We start from the raw sequence: 16,038 nt of genomic DNA, 5'->3' as shown, positions 1-16,038 counted from the left end.
CGATATTTCTTCGCTATCCTCCTAATTTTCTCCAAAGCCATGGGTGAGCCACCTGCAGATGAATCTGCATATTTCCCATTTAGGTGCTGGGTCAACATGAGAACACCAGAAAGTAACTCGTTAAAATATTGATATGTACCTATTGGTTGAGGGAATTTAGGTGCTGGGTCAACATGAGAACACCAGAAAGTAACTCGTTAAAATATTGATATGTACCTATTGGTTGAGGGATTTTTTTTTTTTCTTCTTCTTCTTTTCATGTTTAAATTCGGTCCCTGATTTATTTGTACCTAATGCATGGAATTCATTTCCCATTCAGACGATATCAAAGCCAATGTGACTATGCATGGGGATAAGATGGAGAAGGACGGGGTCAATGTGTATCACTTCAGTGACATGTCCATCAAACTCAAAGTACACAAGGGCAAAATCCATCTGAGCAATCTCTTCAACGGAGACAAACAATTAGGTGAGAGGAGAAATTTAATTGGCTCAATTTTAAACGAATGAGCGCAATAGAAACCAATTGAAACCTTTTTTAAAAAGAAAATTTGAAAATGAAAACAAAAAAATGGCTGGCTGAAAATTTGATTGTCCTTCGCGATTCATGTGCGTCAAAGCACTTGACTGACGAAATACTCGGGTTGTATCGTTCCAAAAATACCTAGTCACGTGATCTCGATTTTCAATGTGAACGTTCTCCTTCCAAGTGAATCGTAGAAAATGAGAAAAAATCATTTTTGATATTGATAAAAGCTGTTGGATCCCACTCTTGACACCATTTTTCAAGAATCTACTTGTAAGATCAAATATTTAAGACTGAACTGAAATCCATTTCCTCACACATAACAGTTTCTTATGGGTTCTATTTTTCAAGAATCTACTTGTAAGATCAAATATTTAAGACTGAACTGAAATCCATTTCCTCACACATAACAGTTTCTTATGGGTTCTAAAAAAAAAAATTCTCATGGGTTCTAAAATTTACGCTCAATGCCAAGTCGGAAAACGAAAAAATCCCATAAATATGGAATTGTCCTACCTACTAAAAATGTGTTTACCTCTATTTGTTTCCAGGTGAAATGATCAACGCAGCCATCAACCAGAATTTTGATGCCTTTATGAAGGAGCTATCTCCCATTGTAGAGAAGTCTTTGGATAAATTCCTCCTGGGAGCTGCTGATGGTATTGCTGAGAGTTTTCCATTCGATAGTCTCTTCATTGAATGAAACCCATGTGAACCACTTCTCATGGGAAAACTAATGACAAATCTCCAGAACAGATCTCCAGGAGATTTTCTTAGATCCCTAAAAAGTGGTATTTCAAAGACAATTTCATTTTGCAATGACACAAACGTTCCATTGGATTTGCAGACGTTTCAAAACAGACTTGATACGCACAGCAACTTGAAACATCGTCGACAAAGAAGATTTATATTATTAAAGAAGAAAAAAAGAAAGAAAAAGAAAAGAAAACGGAAGAGAAGAAAAAAGTTTTGAAAATAATGAAAATATCCTGCTGACAGTTCTGTCGTTTGTAAAACCCAGCATAAATTGTCATTGGATTTACCTATCTAGTGTTGGATTCATCAAGCTACCATAGGAGAGTTTTAGTGGAAGAGCACCATCCGAAAAACTCCGAGGGCGGCCACTAACGTTTCGACTGTCTGACAGATCTAGGTCTTAACCGCCGCGCCGGAACATGTGTGGCGGAAAAAGCTTCCGGCGGTCATCTCCTTATGGATAAAAGTTGGAAAAGAACATGAACACATTTTTCGAACATTTTTGTACAACAACAAATTTAATAGAAATTCACACTCATTAAATAAAATAACAAAATTTTATCTTGCACAAAAAATCTCTGATGACATGTCAGGTATACTTTCTTTCAATCTATTGCATGCCTAATCATTTAGTAATCTATCCATGATACAAGACAAAAAAAAAGAGCAAAAGGAAATCTAATATGAACGAAAGAAGGATGATAAATGCATGGAATAGGTATGGTGATTGGTGAGTGTGGACAGAATTTGATTGAGAGGACCAGTTAGACAAAGAGGAGCCAAAGAAACCATCAGTTTGCTAAAAATGATCGTTTACCTCGACAGAAGAGAGTACCTACCTTCCTACCTAGTTGTTCCCATTACTCTATTATTTAATCACTTCAGAATGATGATTGACCTATTCCTATCCAAGTTCCTAACTATAAAGCTACTACCTACAGTTTTATAGTCTTTGAAACTTTCCCTTTGTACATATAAATAAAAAGCTTCCGGCGGTCATCTCCTTATGGATCCTTATGGATTAAAGTTGGAAAAGAACATGAACACATTTTTCAAACATTTTTGTACAACAAATTTAATAGAAATTCACACTCATTAAATAAAATAACAAAATTTTATCTTGCACAAAAAAAAAAAAATCTCTGATGACATGTCAGGTATACTTTCTTTCGATCTATTATTGCATGCCTAATCATTTAGTAATCTATCCATGATACAAGACAAAAAAAAGAGCAAAAGGAAATCTAATAATGAACGAAAGAAGGATGATAAATGCATGGAATAGGTATGGTGATTGGTGAGTGTGGACAGAATTTGAGAAGAGCCAAAGAAACCAGTTTGCTAAAAATGATCGTTTACCTCGACAGAAGAGAGTAGTTGATCACATTACTCTATTATTTAATCACTTCTGAATGATGATTGACCTATTCCTGTAATCTACTCGATGGAAAAATGAGAGTGTAGGTAGGTACACATTTTCTTTTTGTTGTCATATTACATCTTGTATGTACCTATGCCTATGCTCTATACCCAGTTCGTCTTGGAATGAATCATCACATTTTAACTATAACTATGTACCTATCTACCTAGTTTTATGAGCGGAAGGATTGGTCCCTATTTTTCAAATTGCATAATGATCACTAAGGTATTTATAAACTGCATATACTTTATAATCAAAAAAGGTAATTATAGGTGTATAGCTACTCTATTTTTCTCGTATAATATTAAGTATTATCTGATTACATGTGAACCAATGATGTGAACCAGGAAAATCTACTCTTTTATCCAATCACTTTACTAATTATTATTAAAATATTCTACTTTGTATATTCTGTTTATTACATTCCTACACTTAATGTTCATTATTTTTATGTATTCTTTATCACATCTGATAATGTTTCCTGTTTCTATTCCAAGTATCCATATACAATATACACAGCTAGATTCGACAATGTATATTTGATGCGCAAAAACCAATCACTGTCTGATCCATCTATCTAGACTGCAGAGGAGTTCGTGATGATCCTACACAATCGTCTGTTGTCCATGCGGACATACTTTTTAGTTTGGTGGGAAAGGACTCCTAGTAGTCATAATGTTACTTTTTCCTTCAACTGGAACAAGGGAAAAATTGAGCAAAATCTTTTCGGCCCAGATCACTTAACTGAGGACATCTTCCAGACTGAAATTGTTCATCAGTATCAGAACTGAGATTTTTTATTATTAATCATCACTGGCCAAACTACCAAAACAACTTTAACATTTTCATACAGACAAGAAAATGCTTTCTATACTCTGATCTTAAATATCACCTTCTTTTAAACTAAGAACACCAACCTGTTGACATGCTCTGGTGAGAAACAGCTTCTTTTTGATGAACATTGCCAGCTGTTGAGGAACAGCCCTATCCAATCTATCGCCAAAGCTCTGTCATACCTTCTGCAGCAGTTGTGGAGGTGTTCGGCTGATTTCTAAACTTTTCTTGATACAACTTTGATTTACGAGGACAAGCCCGGAGGTGTCCTAGGTCATGGGGATATCACCAAGCAGGGAAATCAGTCGGCCGGCCTAGGGAAGTTCGATTCTCCAAAGGAGCGTTGTGGCGGGAAGTCATCTTGACCAGAAGTGTCGAGTCCTGTGCAAGTGCTCTGAAAGTCTGAACCCGCGAGCAGGGGTGTTATAACATGCTGGGTTGCGCAGAGTGCGTATGCAGGTCGCTGACGGAATCCAGATGAGGGTTCTCAAATTTCCTAATTTCCATCACGTCGGGGTCACCACTGTGGCGTTTGATTCTCCATCCAAAGACATTGTCCTAACTAGAGAAATGAGAAGCGTTCAGCTCAGATGGAAAGTCAAAATGGTACTAGCTTGTTTTCAAAATCCATTATAAAAATATGTGGCTGAAAATGCCGCCACAATCTAAAAATCGAGTAGGTAAGTACTTCAAAGTTCGACATCATTTTCACCAACCTGTAAGCTATCTTGTCTACCAAGGATTTGAAATATCTTACAAAAAGGTCTGAAATTGTTGAAGATACTGTTGACCAAATCTAAGATGAGTTTGGAGATGACCTCTTGCACCAGGGGTTTGAGAGATTTCTTGAGTTCCTCCTTGTTGTCGTTGATGATAAAGTTAACGTTATCGTCTGCAATGAATCAAACATAGGAGGAAATGTAAAAGATGAGATGGATATATGGATAAAGATAATATGTGAATTGAATGGAATAGAAAAGGTTAAGCTTCATAGTGATAAAATCAGTCAACATTGGAAGAGGCGGGTAACGAACAGCTTATAACCCCTCTATCTCAATAGCGTATAACTTACTCAGGGCCTTGTTTCCATTGAACAGATTCCTCAATCTCATGTTATAATCGCCAATGTTGATGTCCAAATCCAGATTGATGAACTTCAAATAGGTCTCACCCTCTTTCTTGTACCTCTTACCCTTGAGCAAAGCATCAGCATTGATTTTAGCTGAAATTAAAATAAATTTGAATTGTTTAATGGAACCAGTTACCTATTGTAATAATTAACCTAATGTAATCTAGGCGCACGGCAGTGCGCCAGGCCAAGTTCCGGCCTCAGCACGCCAGTGTTTTATATTACACGAAATATTTCGACGCATTCTTACCCCTGTCATAACTCCGTTATTTTTCCATGTAATGTCACAAAATTTGGATCATATGTTAAGCTGTACCTACTTGCTTACTATTCCTGCGAAATTTCGAAAGTCTAGCTTTACCGGAAGGGGTAGAAAAAAGGCCTTGAAAATCGCTTATTTTACGACTGACTCACTGACTGATTCACTCATCAAAATTATGAGGCACTTTCCGATGTCGTAGAAACTTGAAATTTGGCAGGATAGTAGGTCTTGATGAGTAAGTAAAGGGAAAAATCTGAAAATCGGCAAAAGTTGCACTGGGCGCCGTCCACAGGCGGAATTAACCGCTTTTTGCGGATTTCACAAAACGGTTAGAGATATCGAAAAAGTTATGAAAGTAGACTCTCTTCCATCTTCTCCATCATTTCTTGTGTTATCCATTCTTTTCGTGTTTTTCTCGTCTTTCTTCCAACATTGTTTTCCAGGTAACTTAAAATCACATTCTTTAAAAAAAAAAAATCTGGCCTAAACTGGACCAAACATGAAAACAGTTTAAAACTGGCTCACTTTAAAATTACATAAGTGATTTGCGACAGAACCATTAAAGATTTTTTGATAATCAACTTCTATATATCCACTATTCAGTTTACAAAATCCCACTGTCCGGCGTTTGACGGATCCTACAACACTACCAATTACCACTCTACCAGCTTCCTCTCAACACACAACTAGAATTACTTCATGATATTACCAAAATAATTGCATGTCTGCGACAATTATAAATAGTGTATGGTTTTAGTTATCGATGACTTTGGAAGTGAGCTCATCCATGAAGCTGATTATTAAAACAATAAACAAAATTTCTTTAAATTTAAAAAAAAAAAAAAAAAAAAAAAAAAAATCTGCTATAAGTTATATCTGGTTTATACCTCCTCGTATTTGTTTCAGCATCATTCGTGCACGCATGTAGTCGTCATGATGCGGATGTAGAGGCATGCATCCGTCAGAATATTGAGGAAATCAAACCCAGACTCAAAGATGGTGAGTGTTGTTCATATTGATAATTTTATTATATCCATTTTTAGGCTTTGGACTGGACAGAAGATATTATTTAGCATTCTCCTAATCATTTTTTAATTTTTGAAAAATGGCATTTGTTTCGTGCACTTATGGGATATATTATGTTATGGGTTATGTTTTTAAGACGATTCTTTCGTTTAAAATTTAAATCAATGAAAGCAAAACCACTCATTTGTCTCCACAAGACTGAGTGCACCCCGGATTCTATGCATAGAGAACTCTTCTGAGCATTGAACACGATAATTCCAGTGTCCAGTGTCTTGAAGTTTAGGACAAGGTACGGTCAGTTGGGTATTATTCTATTCTCCATGTCGCAGGTATCCCTGAGCTCAACGTTCCCAAACTAGAGCCCCTCTTCATCAAGGAATTGGTAGCTGCGGATCACCAGGTGCTGAAGATCTCCACCAAAGACCTCTATGTGTACGGACCGAGTGACTTTCATCTAGGCCAGATGCATATTGATCCAGATAGCCATGTGTTCAAGTTTGATGTGAGCTTCCCTCATCTGAGATTGGATGGGAAGTATACAGTGGATGGCAAGATTATCATGTTGCAGATCAAGGGCAACGGGAATCTGACCGGAGATATTTGTGAGTAACATTCATTCATTCATTGTGGCGACATTGCAGTCTCTGTTGGCAGCTAGAATAAACGGGGGGGGGGGGGGGGGCTCAGAATCGTTTCTGTTGCCATCTGTAGAAAATCTGTTATAATATCTATACAAGGGTTTTGTGAATACTTACTGGCGTTTCCATTCATGGGGCCACGGCCTTTGATAGGAACAATAATCTGAGCGTTCACGTCATAGTCTGCATCGAACGTGATTTTCGGTAGGAAGATGGTTAGAAGGAATACATTCTTCTGCATATCGAGTCTGCGAATGAGAATAAGAAAATTTTAAAACAAATAGTTTACTACCACTAAGTAAAAAGGAAAGTAAAAAAGGGAGAAACAATCAATAATATTTATCGATGGACTGCCCAAAGTTTGGTTTGTCTCAGACAACATTGTTACAATTGATATCAAAACGGATATCTTGCGATATTGTCCGCAAGACAGTATTTCAGACACAGTCAGTATTTCAGCTCTGGGTTAATTTTCTTTTCTCAAAAGATTTTGTAGAGATATTTGTGGATAATCTTCTGCTACCTATTGTAATTTGTTTTAAAAGTAACTTTGTCAGATTTAGTTACTTTGGATATTTTAATAACAAAATATTGCCTACTTTAGTACCATGCAAATACATAGTTTTGATGGTCGGCAATGTTAATACTAAAGATTCTTCTTCATCATCATAATCTTTCCAGGATGGAGTCATATTCTAAGATCACTTAATATTATGAACTTTAGTGTTGAATTGCTCTTTCTACTGTCACTTGTGTTGCTGGGACAGCATGAATGAGACAGGCAAGCTCAGATAGGAAACTTGATTCTGATGAATTACCTCGTATTTAAAGAATAGTTTTACAGAAAAATAATCATAGAAATTAAAGGAAACTGATAGAACTGAAATGATCTAGATTCCAGAAGCAGGAAATTTATATTCGGCAAACTTAAAGTTGACCGATTACTTTTAATTGGGGAATCTTCTTCGAGATTTTCAAAACATTTATTTGCTGTCTATGTCGATGTTGGAAAACTTACTTGATATCTCTGACCTTGAAGTTGGTACCTCCATACACATTGACATTCTTACCCACAGCTTTGAACATGTTACCCCGGGAGAAATGTACCTCAGGTATGACCAGCGGTTCCATGGCAGGTACACCCAGCTCTGGAATACCTGTAGACACGAAATTATTATTGGTTTACAATTCTTCATTAGAATTTGGCATATTTACATTTAAATTATAATTATACAGAACAATAAACAAACATAAAATAACAAATTAAATAAGGGAAATCATAATAATAAACTTCATACAAAATATTACAGCCAAGGGGTGGAATTGATGTCTGAGGCATTCTCTTCCATCCAACCCCTATTGTCATCACTATAAAACTCTCTAGTTTTCAAGTATAACATTTCGTGATTTTGTCCGTCTTTATAGCTGTGGTTTTTGAGAACATGAGCACATCTCTGAGAACGCGGCTTTGTTTCTCAGAATTTTGACGATTTTCACGTTTTAGTACCTGGGTGTTGTTGCTACGAGGTACTTGCGAATGCACGGGGTCAGCTTTTGAGCGTCATCGAGATGTTTTTCATTACCAGAGGTTTGATAATATTGGTCAGATATGATAAGTTTCCGAATAAAAAGGTAAAGCTTTTAAAAGATTTTCGTGGCAAATTGCTACATCTAACTTTTCTTGAGCCAGCGCATTGTTATTCATGCGGATTGATTCTAATTAGGTCACTTTCGCTGTAGATGGTCAATTTCTTATTCACTAATGACGATTTCTGTTGCTGTGTTCGATATGCATACTCAAACTTCATATTTCCTCAATTCCATTGCAGAATATTTCTCTCACTATCTAGGTAAAATACGGTAAAAGGAAGCAACTTGTCTAAAATATGAATACCTATAATGTGTTCTTCATGTTACCATACCAGACATCGATTGACGGCCGATGGACCCATGTATGTTCAAAATTTATGAGAGAAACATTTATTTAATAACAAACAAGACAGCTGGCAGCCTGTGACTGGTTGCATATCACAGCCAAAGCCATCATTCCATTGGAAATCATCATTCTCGAAAGTAGACACTGGCCATGGAATATGAAACGTGCTGGGGGACGAGCGAAGCGCCGGCGCTGCCCGGTAGGAATATCTGACTGGCCAAATTTACCTCCATCTGACTGAATAGGTACTGAGAATTTTCGTTCATATGTAAATAGTTGAAGACAGCTTAGTTAGGCTACTTTCACACACACACACCGGTTTTGGACGACCCAGTAAAATATCGGCTGATTTTTTACCGGGTAGCAGAAGTTTGCACACACACCGTTCTTTTGTCGGTCAAACAATCAGTATTGACAGTTTTGCTGTCAAAAACTTTTTTTTTCCTTATCCTTCATAACTTCAAAATCGTTTTTCAGACCGCAGCAAACTTCTCCATGCATCCCTGGTAAGATTCCTGTCCTTAAATGTATCCAAAGTTTTATCCCACAAAACAGGTCTTGCCTCCACCAATGAAATGAGGACATCGCCATCAATGAAATTAGACATCTGGATGGATGACTCCGTACTTTTGTGAAGGTCCATGTTTACTAATGAAAAGCACAATATTGTAATTCAATCTCATTTTATTTTAGTTGTGAGTTACACAATATTTTAACGTACTAGAGCAGAGGTGTATTAACTTGCTTGAAGAAGGGTTGTGAAGAGAGCACAGAGGATGCTGACATTTCGAAAATAATTGAACTTGTCCTCGTGCTCCTTTGATCGTAGTTTAATAAGAGGTTTCTCAACAGAGAAGGAACAAAATACACTCGAACTAAAGTAAAAGAAAAAAATCTTTCCACTGTCCCCAAAAAATCAAAATAAAACAGCTATCGATCTATCGGACAAAACCATGAATATACCTACTGATTTCTAAGGGGTTTGACAGGGGGAACTGTAACTGCTAGGGTCTTATCGTCCCGGAATGGAAGAGAGAAGGAAGACAGGATAGGAAAAAACCAGCCTTTCCGAGAACGAACATTGCCGCCCCGGGTGGGAATCGAACCCGCGGCCTAGCGCTTACAAGGCAGACGCACTACCAACTAAGCTAACTAGGCTGGCTCTACTGATTTCAAAACTGGCCAAAATGATCTCGAACATTGCAAATAAGAGGGGAGGAGGGGAATGACTTACCAGTTGCAAGATGAGGCCGAATCTTCTCTATCAGACTCAATACACACTTCTCCAAGTTAGGATCTTTCTCCGGGCATTTGGAAATGTAGTCGGCTGAAATGAGGAACAGAGACACAGAGAGGGTTAATTGATTGAAGTGGGGAAAGTTTTCATTATGCTCTGTACAACCCTGCGTTTTCTTAGATTAGAGATATGGCTTATGGCAAAAATGACTAGAAGCTAGAATTGTGATGGACATAAGTTGCTCGTTGACAATGCGTCTTGTATTCTAAGATGATACATAGGTATTTCAATTCGATATCTTGAACACGTAGACAGCTATCTTGACTTCATGCCATGGAGCATGGAAACGTTTTCTTGAGATGTTAAATCTTAAATATTCCTTATTCTATTTAAACTTAAACACGGAAAACCCACAAGGATGAAAATGCAATTCTCATAAGTAATTCGACAAGATAACTTGTTCTAATAAAAGACGCAGAATGAATCTCATCAATCCGGTTACATTCTGTGCAGTAGAGCGGTAAAAACGATATTAATACTCAATATCATGTAGAAAATTCCAAGGTGCGGTACGCGCATTTGATGGAACTGGTTTCCAAAAAAAAAAAAAAAAAAAAAAAAAAAAAATCCAAGGGGGGGGGCGGGCATTTGATGGAACGGGAAAAAAAAAAAAAAAAAAAAAAAAAAAAACATGGAACAGAAGTTGCGTGCAAATATGTTGCATGCAACTTGAGTTTCTACTGAAAATCCCCGGAAACTAAATCTACTGAATCCGCGTGATGTTTTTGCAAATCGTGGAAACTCATTTTCGCCAGTGATCACTAAATCAACTTCTTCCCGACTGTCATTCTCAGAACAGAACTGGATGCGAACACATCACGTGTTTGTTTTTCAAGAACAGGAACGACCTTGGCAATGCTTGAAGATCAAGTGTACACTTAAGAGTAAGATCAAGTGTACACTTAAGACAACGTATCCACTGTCCAAGTTTAGCCATTCATCAGGGTTTAACCCATGAGGGTCCGGTGGGCGCAAACCTTGGCTGGTACGAAGTGTTGGCAAAATATTTTAGTCACGTACAGTAGGACGTGCGTTGTGCATACATCTTATCTGGTAATGACCTCTCTTCGTATGAATATTGAAATGACAATGTCAGCAATGACAAGGAATGAAGTGACTGGTTGTCTATTTTTTTTATAATGAAAATATCCGATCTGTCTCCTGCGAGCAGAGCGTCTAGAAATGAATCGGCTTTGTACAGTCTACAGGCCTAGATAGAACAGGACACGCACCTTAGTATTATTTAGGTAAGATGAGCCACTCACCATCAGGTAGACCTGACAAGTACGCCTAATCAAGTTCCTCTATCAGGACTACCTGATGATAGTGTGTGGTAGCAATCAGGCGACAAGAAAAAGACCTGATAACTGATGAAAATTCAATCAGTTCCACCTGACACCTGATGCCGGCCACTCACTATGCAGGTCTCTTTCAGGTCGCCTGATAGGTACCACACATTTTCATGTAGACCTGTTCAGCCGTACCTGTCAGGTCTACCTGAAAGTGAGTGGCCGGCCTAATATGCAGGGATCAAGTTTGTATGAATTCTCTTTGTTCCTTCTCTTATACATATATTACAATACCCTGATTCACCAATCACCATGCACTGGTGTGGGAACGTGGACAATATTATGCAATGGCTACTTATAGTCTATAGGATTACATGTTAAATGAGATGGTTCTCAGTTAAATGAGATTAAAGAAGATTAACAACTGACACTTTCATGCTGAAGCTGTTTCTCAATTGTCTGTTTGTAAACTTTACAATGATCGGATGAATCAATCCATTCATATTGGGAACTCGATGAGCAACCTGTATATCCTTAAGTCAATGGAAACTCCATTTTTTTCCAATCTCAGTGACAATTTGCTGGAATATTTTCAAATGCATGAGATGTAATAGGTTTGTAAAAACAAGACATCCTAATATGAATATCATTTCCAGATGAATCTCTTTCTTAGAGTCTTCCTGGAAGGTAACGAATTCAACTTTCTTTACCCGAGTTCACTCTTCATTACGTTCCTTACAGTTCTATCCTTGCAGCTCTCTTTCCATCGCCTTTCTTTTTGAGCGAATCAAGTTTTTTCTCTCAAATAATACTGATATCTCTAATCACCATCTTCTGTCAATCCTTACAACAGCAGGTGATCTGTAACTTGAAGTTGGTCGTGCATCTTCTTTGGCGGACTTGATCTATCTTTAGAAAATAGGTGCAGTAGGTACCTAATGTTATACTTAGTACCTTATTTAGTGCAATTAGCCCTAGTATATCCGAACATAAAGGTAAGTTAGTTATGGTATAAAGGAAAAGGTACTTACGTAGTTTAGTTTTAGTGCTATCTACAATGCTGATTAGGAGTACCAGGGCGTGAACAACAAACAGCGACGAAGCAAACGAATTCATCTTGTTAGAGAATAATATAAGGGACTTCTAATTTTCAAATAATAATTGACTTTGTTTCAAACTTCTTCCACGGTTGACTGTGTAGAACTTTTGACAGGACGTCAGGCAAAGCAGAGTGAAGCACCAAAATGTTAAAAAGACAACACTTGAGAACTTGCTATGTCAAATGATAAACTGATATGATTCTTTTTTTTTTCGCTTATCTCTGCTAATAATGAAGTAATTATGAATATGTATTATGTTGTTCGATCCTAATCACTAGCCGCGCGGTCTAATTGATAACTCGATAGTCACTTCTCGTGATTATGATTGTTATTAAATAAAAATCAAACACAATTATTATGCGTATTACAAAACTCACGGACACACGGAAAACCAGTGCAGTTTTACTCCAGGATTGTGGAAACTGGAAAACGCAACGAACATCTGCTGTGTTCTCTATCTATTGGAAAAATCAATTTGATAATTACTTTCAATTTATTCTCGTCGCACTAAGGAATAGGAATTTATTGCAAAATCAAACCTATTAACTTGCATAGAATCTTCGTGAAAAACTCGATTCAAGGATTCTTCTGCTCAGACCTGTCTTGAGATTGTCAGGCTCTATTTTCCCCGATGAAGATCGCTTGCTGGTTAGAAAACTGAATGAGAAGTGATGGTTCTCGTCAGATCGATCTTTGAAAATTCTCAACACGATTTTTCGGTTGTGTTATTGTTTGCAAGATAGAATTACCCCCACCTCATCAACCCGGAATACATTGTGAAGTTCCAAACAAGACACCTGTGTGATTTCAAGTTCACATTATATCATTTACATGTTTTACGACTTTGATTATTTAATCAGATGTACAATATGTTATGTAGGTAACTTTTATAAAGCTATGAATTATGTGTTTCATAAAATGGCATAGCCTTATCATAGATAGAATTATTACACAAGTCTTCCTCTTTATTCCCTCTTAATGATCCCACTTGGTTCGCTTTTAATCACACTACCGATACCGTCAGAATTACCTCGAGTAATTGTTGAACTTGAACTTTAGCTTAAAATTGGCGAGTTTTAATACGTGTGTGTGTTTTTTTTTTATGTTTTCGGCCAGAATAATAAGAACTGTTCTTACACATGCACAATCATAGGCACGAAAACTAAATTAACAATCGGTAAGAACTTAAAAGAGACGATACCGTCAGAATTACCTCGAGTAATTGTTGAACTTGAACTTTAGCTTAAAATTGGCGAGTTTTAATACGTGTGTGTGTTTTTTTTTTTATGTTTTCGGCCAGAATAATAAGAACTGTTCTTACACATGCACAATCATAGGCACGAAAACTAAATTAACAATCGGTAAGAACTTAAAAGAGAAACATTTCAACATGCCTCAACTACAGGCAACTGACTGTCTTGCGTTTTTCGGCTGCCTCGTCGACCGTTTCATCAGCGCTCTATACGAGACCATGGCTACCTTCATCCGTTGCCTGCTTTATCGCAACCGGTTGCTATGTTGGATTCAACTAGTTCTCCAAATCATCATAGAGGTCGTGGCAACTCTCATCATGGCTGGCGTTACATTTTGTCTCTGCACGTACTTCATCCTAACCGACTCGGAAGACGAAGACTGTGCCGTCAAAGCGGACGTCTGTGAAATGTTGCGCAACACAGATATCCGAGCGATTCTCGCCCGTCAGAGTTGCGATGACTGCTTCGGGCAACATCGGCTAGACTCGTGTCCTGCCGAGTGTTTCGGGATTCATCGGTTTCAGTACCTCGGGAGTGGTGACCTTGGGAAGGTGTTTGAGGATGTGGACCGGTCTTCCCTTCTAGAAGAAGAAGAAGAAGAAGAGGAGGAGGATATGTATTGCTTTGACAAGTATGGCAAAGGTCATGATAGTTTACACAGGGGACCCAGTGACGGACATCATCATCATCATCCAAGGCAGAGTTGCCAAAGTAAGAAGGTCACCTTTTCAAATACTCAATAGAAAAACACAAAGGAGAGAAATGCCTCCTGATTAAATTACCTTGGGAAGGTGTTTGAGGATGTGGACCGGTCTTCCCTTCTAGAAGAAGAAGAAGAAGAAGAGGAGGAGGATATGTATTGCTTTGAGAAGTATGGCAAAGGTCATGATAGTTTACACAGGGGACCCAGTGACGGACATCATCATCATCCAAGGCAGAGTTGCCAAAGTAAGAAGGTCACCTTTTCAAATACTCAATAGAAAAACACAAAGGAGAGAAATGCCTCCTGATTAAATTTTGAGAGTCTTGGTAATGAGTTAGTGAATAAAGTTAATCCTCGTCAAAAACCTAACTCCAAACATTATTACGAACGTACGTCATTTTTGCTATGCTTCTTTGAAAAGTGGCCTAGAGAGGAAGCATCGATATCTTTTATAATCTTTGCATTGTCCTTTTTGTCTTCTGATAAGCCAAGTTAAGGAAAATACACCCTATGCAACGTGGACAATACTAATAAGCTTGTGGTAGGATTACGCTTACACTTTATGAGTTGGATCACAAATCACAACTGACACATTCCCCCTACATTATGTTTTGAGTGTGCGCCTCACAATAGATATAAGGTAGGTTGTAGAAGAAGTTATACCTACATAATGATCCAATCTTGGCAAGGATACAAATTTATTCCAGAATGACTTACATACGTACCTGACGTTCGTCCCATGGCGGTGGGGGGGCGGGAGGGAGAGAGAGAGATAGGAAGGTGCAGGTACCTACACAATATGTTTTAGGAGATGGTGCGCAAAAATTGGCAACTTCAAGGTCAGGTCTTGTTCGTTACTTATTTGACCGGCTAGCTACAATGGTAAATGAATTTTTCGCGTTCTTCATTTCTACAAAGGTTTGGATAAATATCCCTTCTTCTGATCACCGATTAAATGATTACAGTCACCAATTACTCGTAGATCATCATTATGAGAATATTCTTCACCCTTTTTTACTGTGGATTTGGCATAAGCCGCATAAACCTAATGTATTCTATTGTATTGATGCGGTGTTTCCATACAACCCGTCCAGCTATTACGTATAGATAGGGTAGATTACAATACAAAGATTAGAAAAAGAAACATAATCCTATTGTATTAGAATAATGAAATGTTTATGCAATTGTGATTACAAGGTACACTGGTAACAAGATGATGCCATGACAAATAAAAAGTAAAAAACATCCTTACATAATTCCACTGTGATTGTCAATCAAACAGGTTTTATGTCAATTTTATTTCCTCAGATCGGTTTGTTTTTATTTATTTATTTTTTTCGCAAAATTAGGTTAAGGTGGTTTAGAATTTGGAAGTGTCACTTAACGGAAATATTGACACAGGTATTATAGCAGGAAGTACTGTCTACTTGGGATACGTTTCGTTCTTGTGAGAACTCATCAGCTAGACATAATTATGTACGGTTAGTCTTCATAAGTTGGCTAAATCAGACGTTACTTTCTTGATATTTCTGCTAAGAACATTCAATCGATCTGCTTTTTTCCATGTATTCCGTCCAAGTGATTGATGGGCACAGCTGTTGAATTTTTTTCGAACTTTCGAAAATGGGTCCATGTTGAACTGACCATACTGATTTAGTGAAAAAAATGAAAAGATTGATTAAGATAAATAAATTCATTATAAAAGTCTACCACAAAAACACAAATGTGAAAAAAAGGCCAAGTTCCTATCCAAAAATGTCGGCCCTTAAAAGTGGTGAGATCAGAAAATTTAGGCCAAGTCTGCATTCCCAATTTTTCGTGTCTGCTGAAAATGCTGGATCTCAATTCCTTCAACCTTCTCTCAATTTC

The 16,038-nt window shown here is 37.5% G+C and overlaps 3 protein-coding genes across 4 annotated transcripts; 2 read left to right on the top strand and 1 right to left on the bottom strand.

Annotated features, from left to right (window-relative positions):
* Positions 1-287: 287 nt before the first annotated feature.
* On the top strand, positions 288-1,946 carry LOC103510098 (protein takeout-like). The gene is made up of 2 exons (XM_008474742.3): positions 288-469; positions 1,078-1,946. Exons 1-2 carry the CDS (start codon positions 298-300, stop codon positions 1,227-1,229), a joined length of 324 nt encoding a protein of 107 aa, XP_008472964.2. The 5' UTR covers positions 288-297; the 3' UTR covers positions 1,230-1,946.
* Positions 1,947-2,583: 637 nt separating this feature from the next.
* On the bottom strand, positions 2,584-12,853 carry LOC103510102 (protein takeout-like). The gene is made up of 7 exons (XM_026824252.1): positions 12,145-12,853; positions 9,762-9,854; positions 7,610-7,748; positions 6,709-6,839; positions 4,609-4,758; positions 4,307-4,428; positions 2,584-3,469 (listed from the first exon to the last, which is right to left on the bottom strand). The coding sequence occupies exons 1-7, from the start codon at positions 12,227-12,229 to the stop codon at positions 3,443-3,445; spliced, it is 747 nt and encodes a 248-aa protein (XP_026680053.1). The 5' UTR covers positions 12,230-12,853; the 3' UTR covers positions 2,584-3,442.
* A 173-nt stretch (positions 12,854-13,026) lies between these two features.
* On the top strand, positions 13,027-14,557 carry LOC103510100. Of its 2 annotated transcripts, XM_008474744.3 has the most exons (3): positions 13,027-13,409; positions 13,592-14,017; positions 14,258-14,557. In XM_008474744.3, the coding sequence occupies exons 2-3, from the start codon at positions 13,604-13,606 to the stop codon at positions 14,444-14,446; spliced, it is 603 nt and encodes a 200-aa protein (XP_008472966.1). In that variant the 5' UTR covers positions 13,027-13,409; positions 13,592-13,603; the 3' UTR covers positions 14,447-14,557. The 2 variants fall into 2 exon arrangements, with proteins under 2 accessions (XP_008472966.1, XP_008472965.1); XM_008474743.2 differs by lacking the exon at positions 14,258-14,557 and having other exon boundaries at positions 13,592-14,230.
* The last annotated feature ends 1,481 nt before the right edge of the window (positions 14,558-16,038 follow it).

The sequence above is a fragment of the Diaphorina citri genome, unplaced genomic scaffold, assembly GCF_000475195.1.
Source record: "Diaphorina citri unplaced genomic scaffold, Diaci psyllid genome assembly version 1.1 scaffold560, whole genome shotgun sequence".
In the NCBI taxonomy this organism is placed as follows: Eukaryota; Metazoa; Arthropoda; class Insecta; order Hemiptera; family Psyllidae; genus Diaphorina; species Diaphorina citri.
This window is presented reverse-complemented; position numbering and strand designations above follow the sequence as displayed.

What these genes read in the sequence shown, in the direction of transcription:
- LOC103510098 (XM_008474742.3), top strand. Translation starts at nt 298, where the DNA reads ATGGAATTCATTTCCCATTCAGACGATATCAAAGCCAATGTGACTATG. An exon ending in CAACGGAGACAAACAATTAG is followed by an intron (nt 470 to 1,077) that starts GTGAGAGGAGAA and finishes ATTTGTTTCCAG; the next exon opens with GTGAAATGATCAACGCAGCC.
- LOC103510102 (XM_026824252.1), bottom strand. Translation starts at nt 12,229, where the DNA reads ATGAATTCGTTTGCTTCGTCGCTGTTTGTTGTTCACGCCCTGGTACTC. An exon ending in CCCCATGAATGGAAACGCCA is followed by an intron (nt 4,759 to 6,708) that starts GTAAGTATTCAC and finishes TTTTAATTTCAG; the next exon opens with CTAAAATCAATGCTGATGCT. An exon ending in CAATGGAAACAAGGCCCTGA is followed by an intron (nt 4,429 to 4,608) that starts GTAAGTTATACG and finishes GATTCATTGCAG; the next exon opens with ACGATAACGTTAACTTTATC.
- LOC103510100 (XM_008474743.2), top strand. Translation starts at nt 13,604, where the DNA reads ATGCCTCAACTACAGGCAACTGACTGTCTTGCGTTTTTCGGCTGCCTC.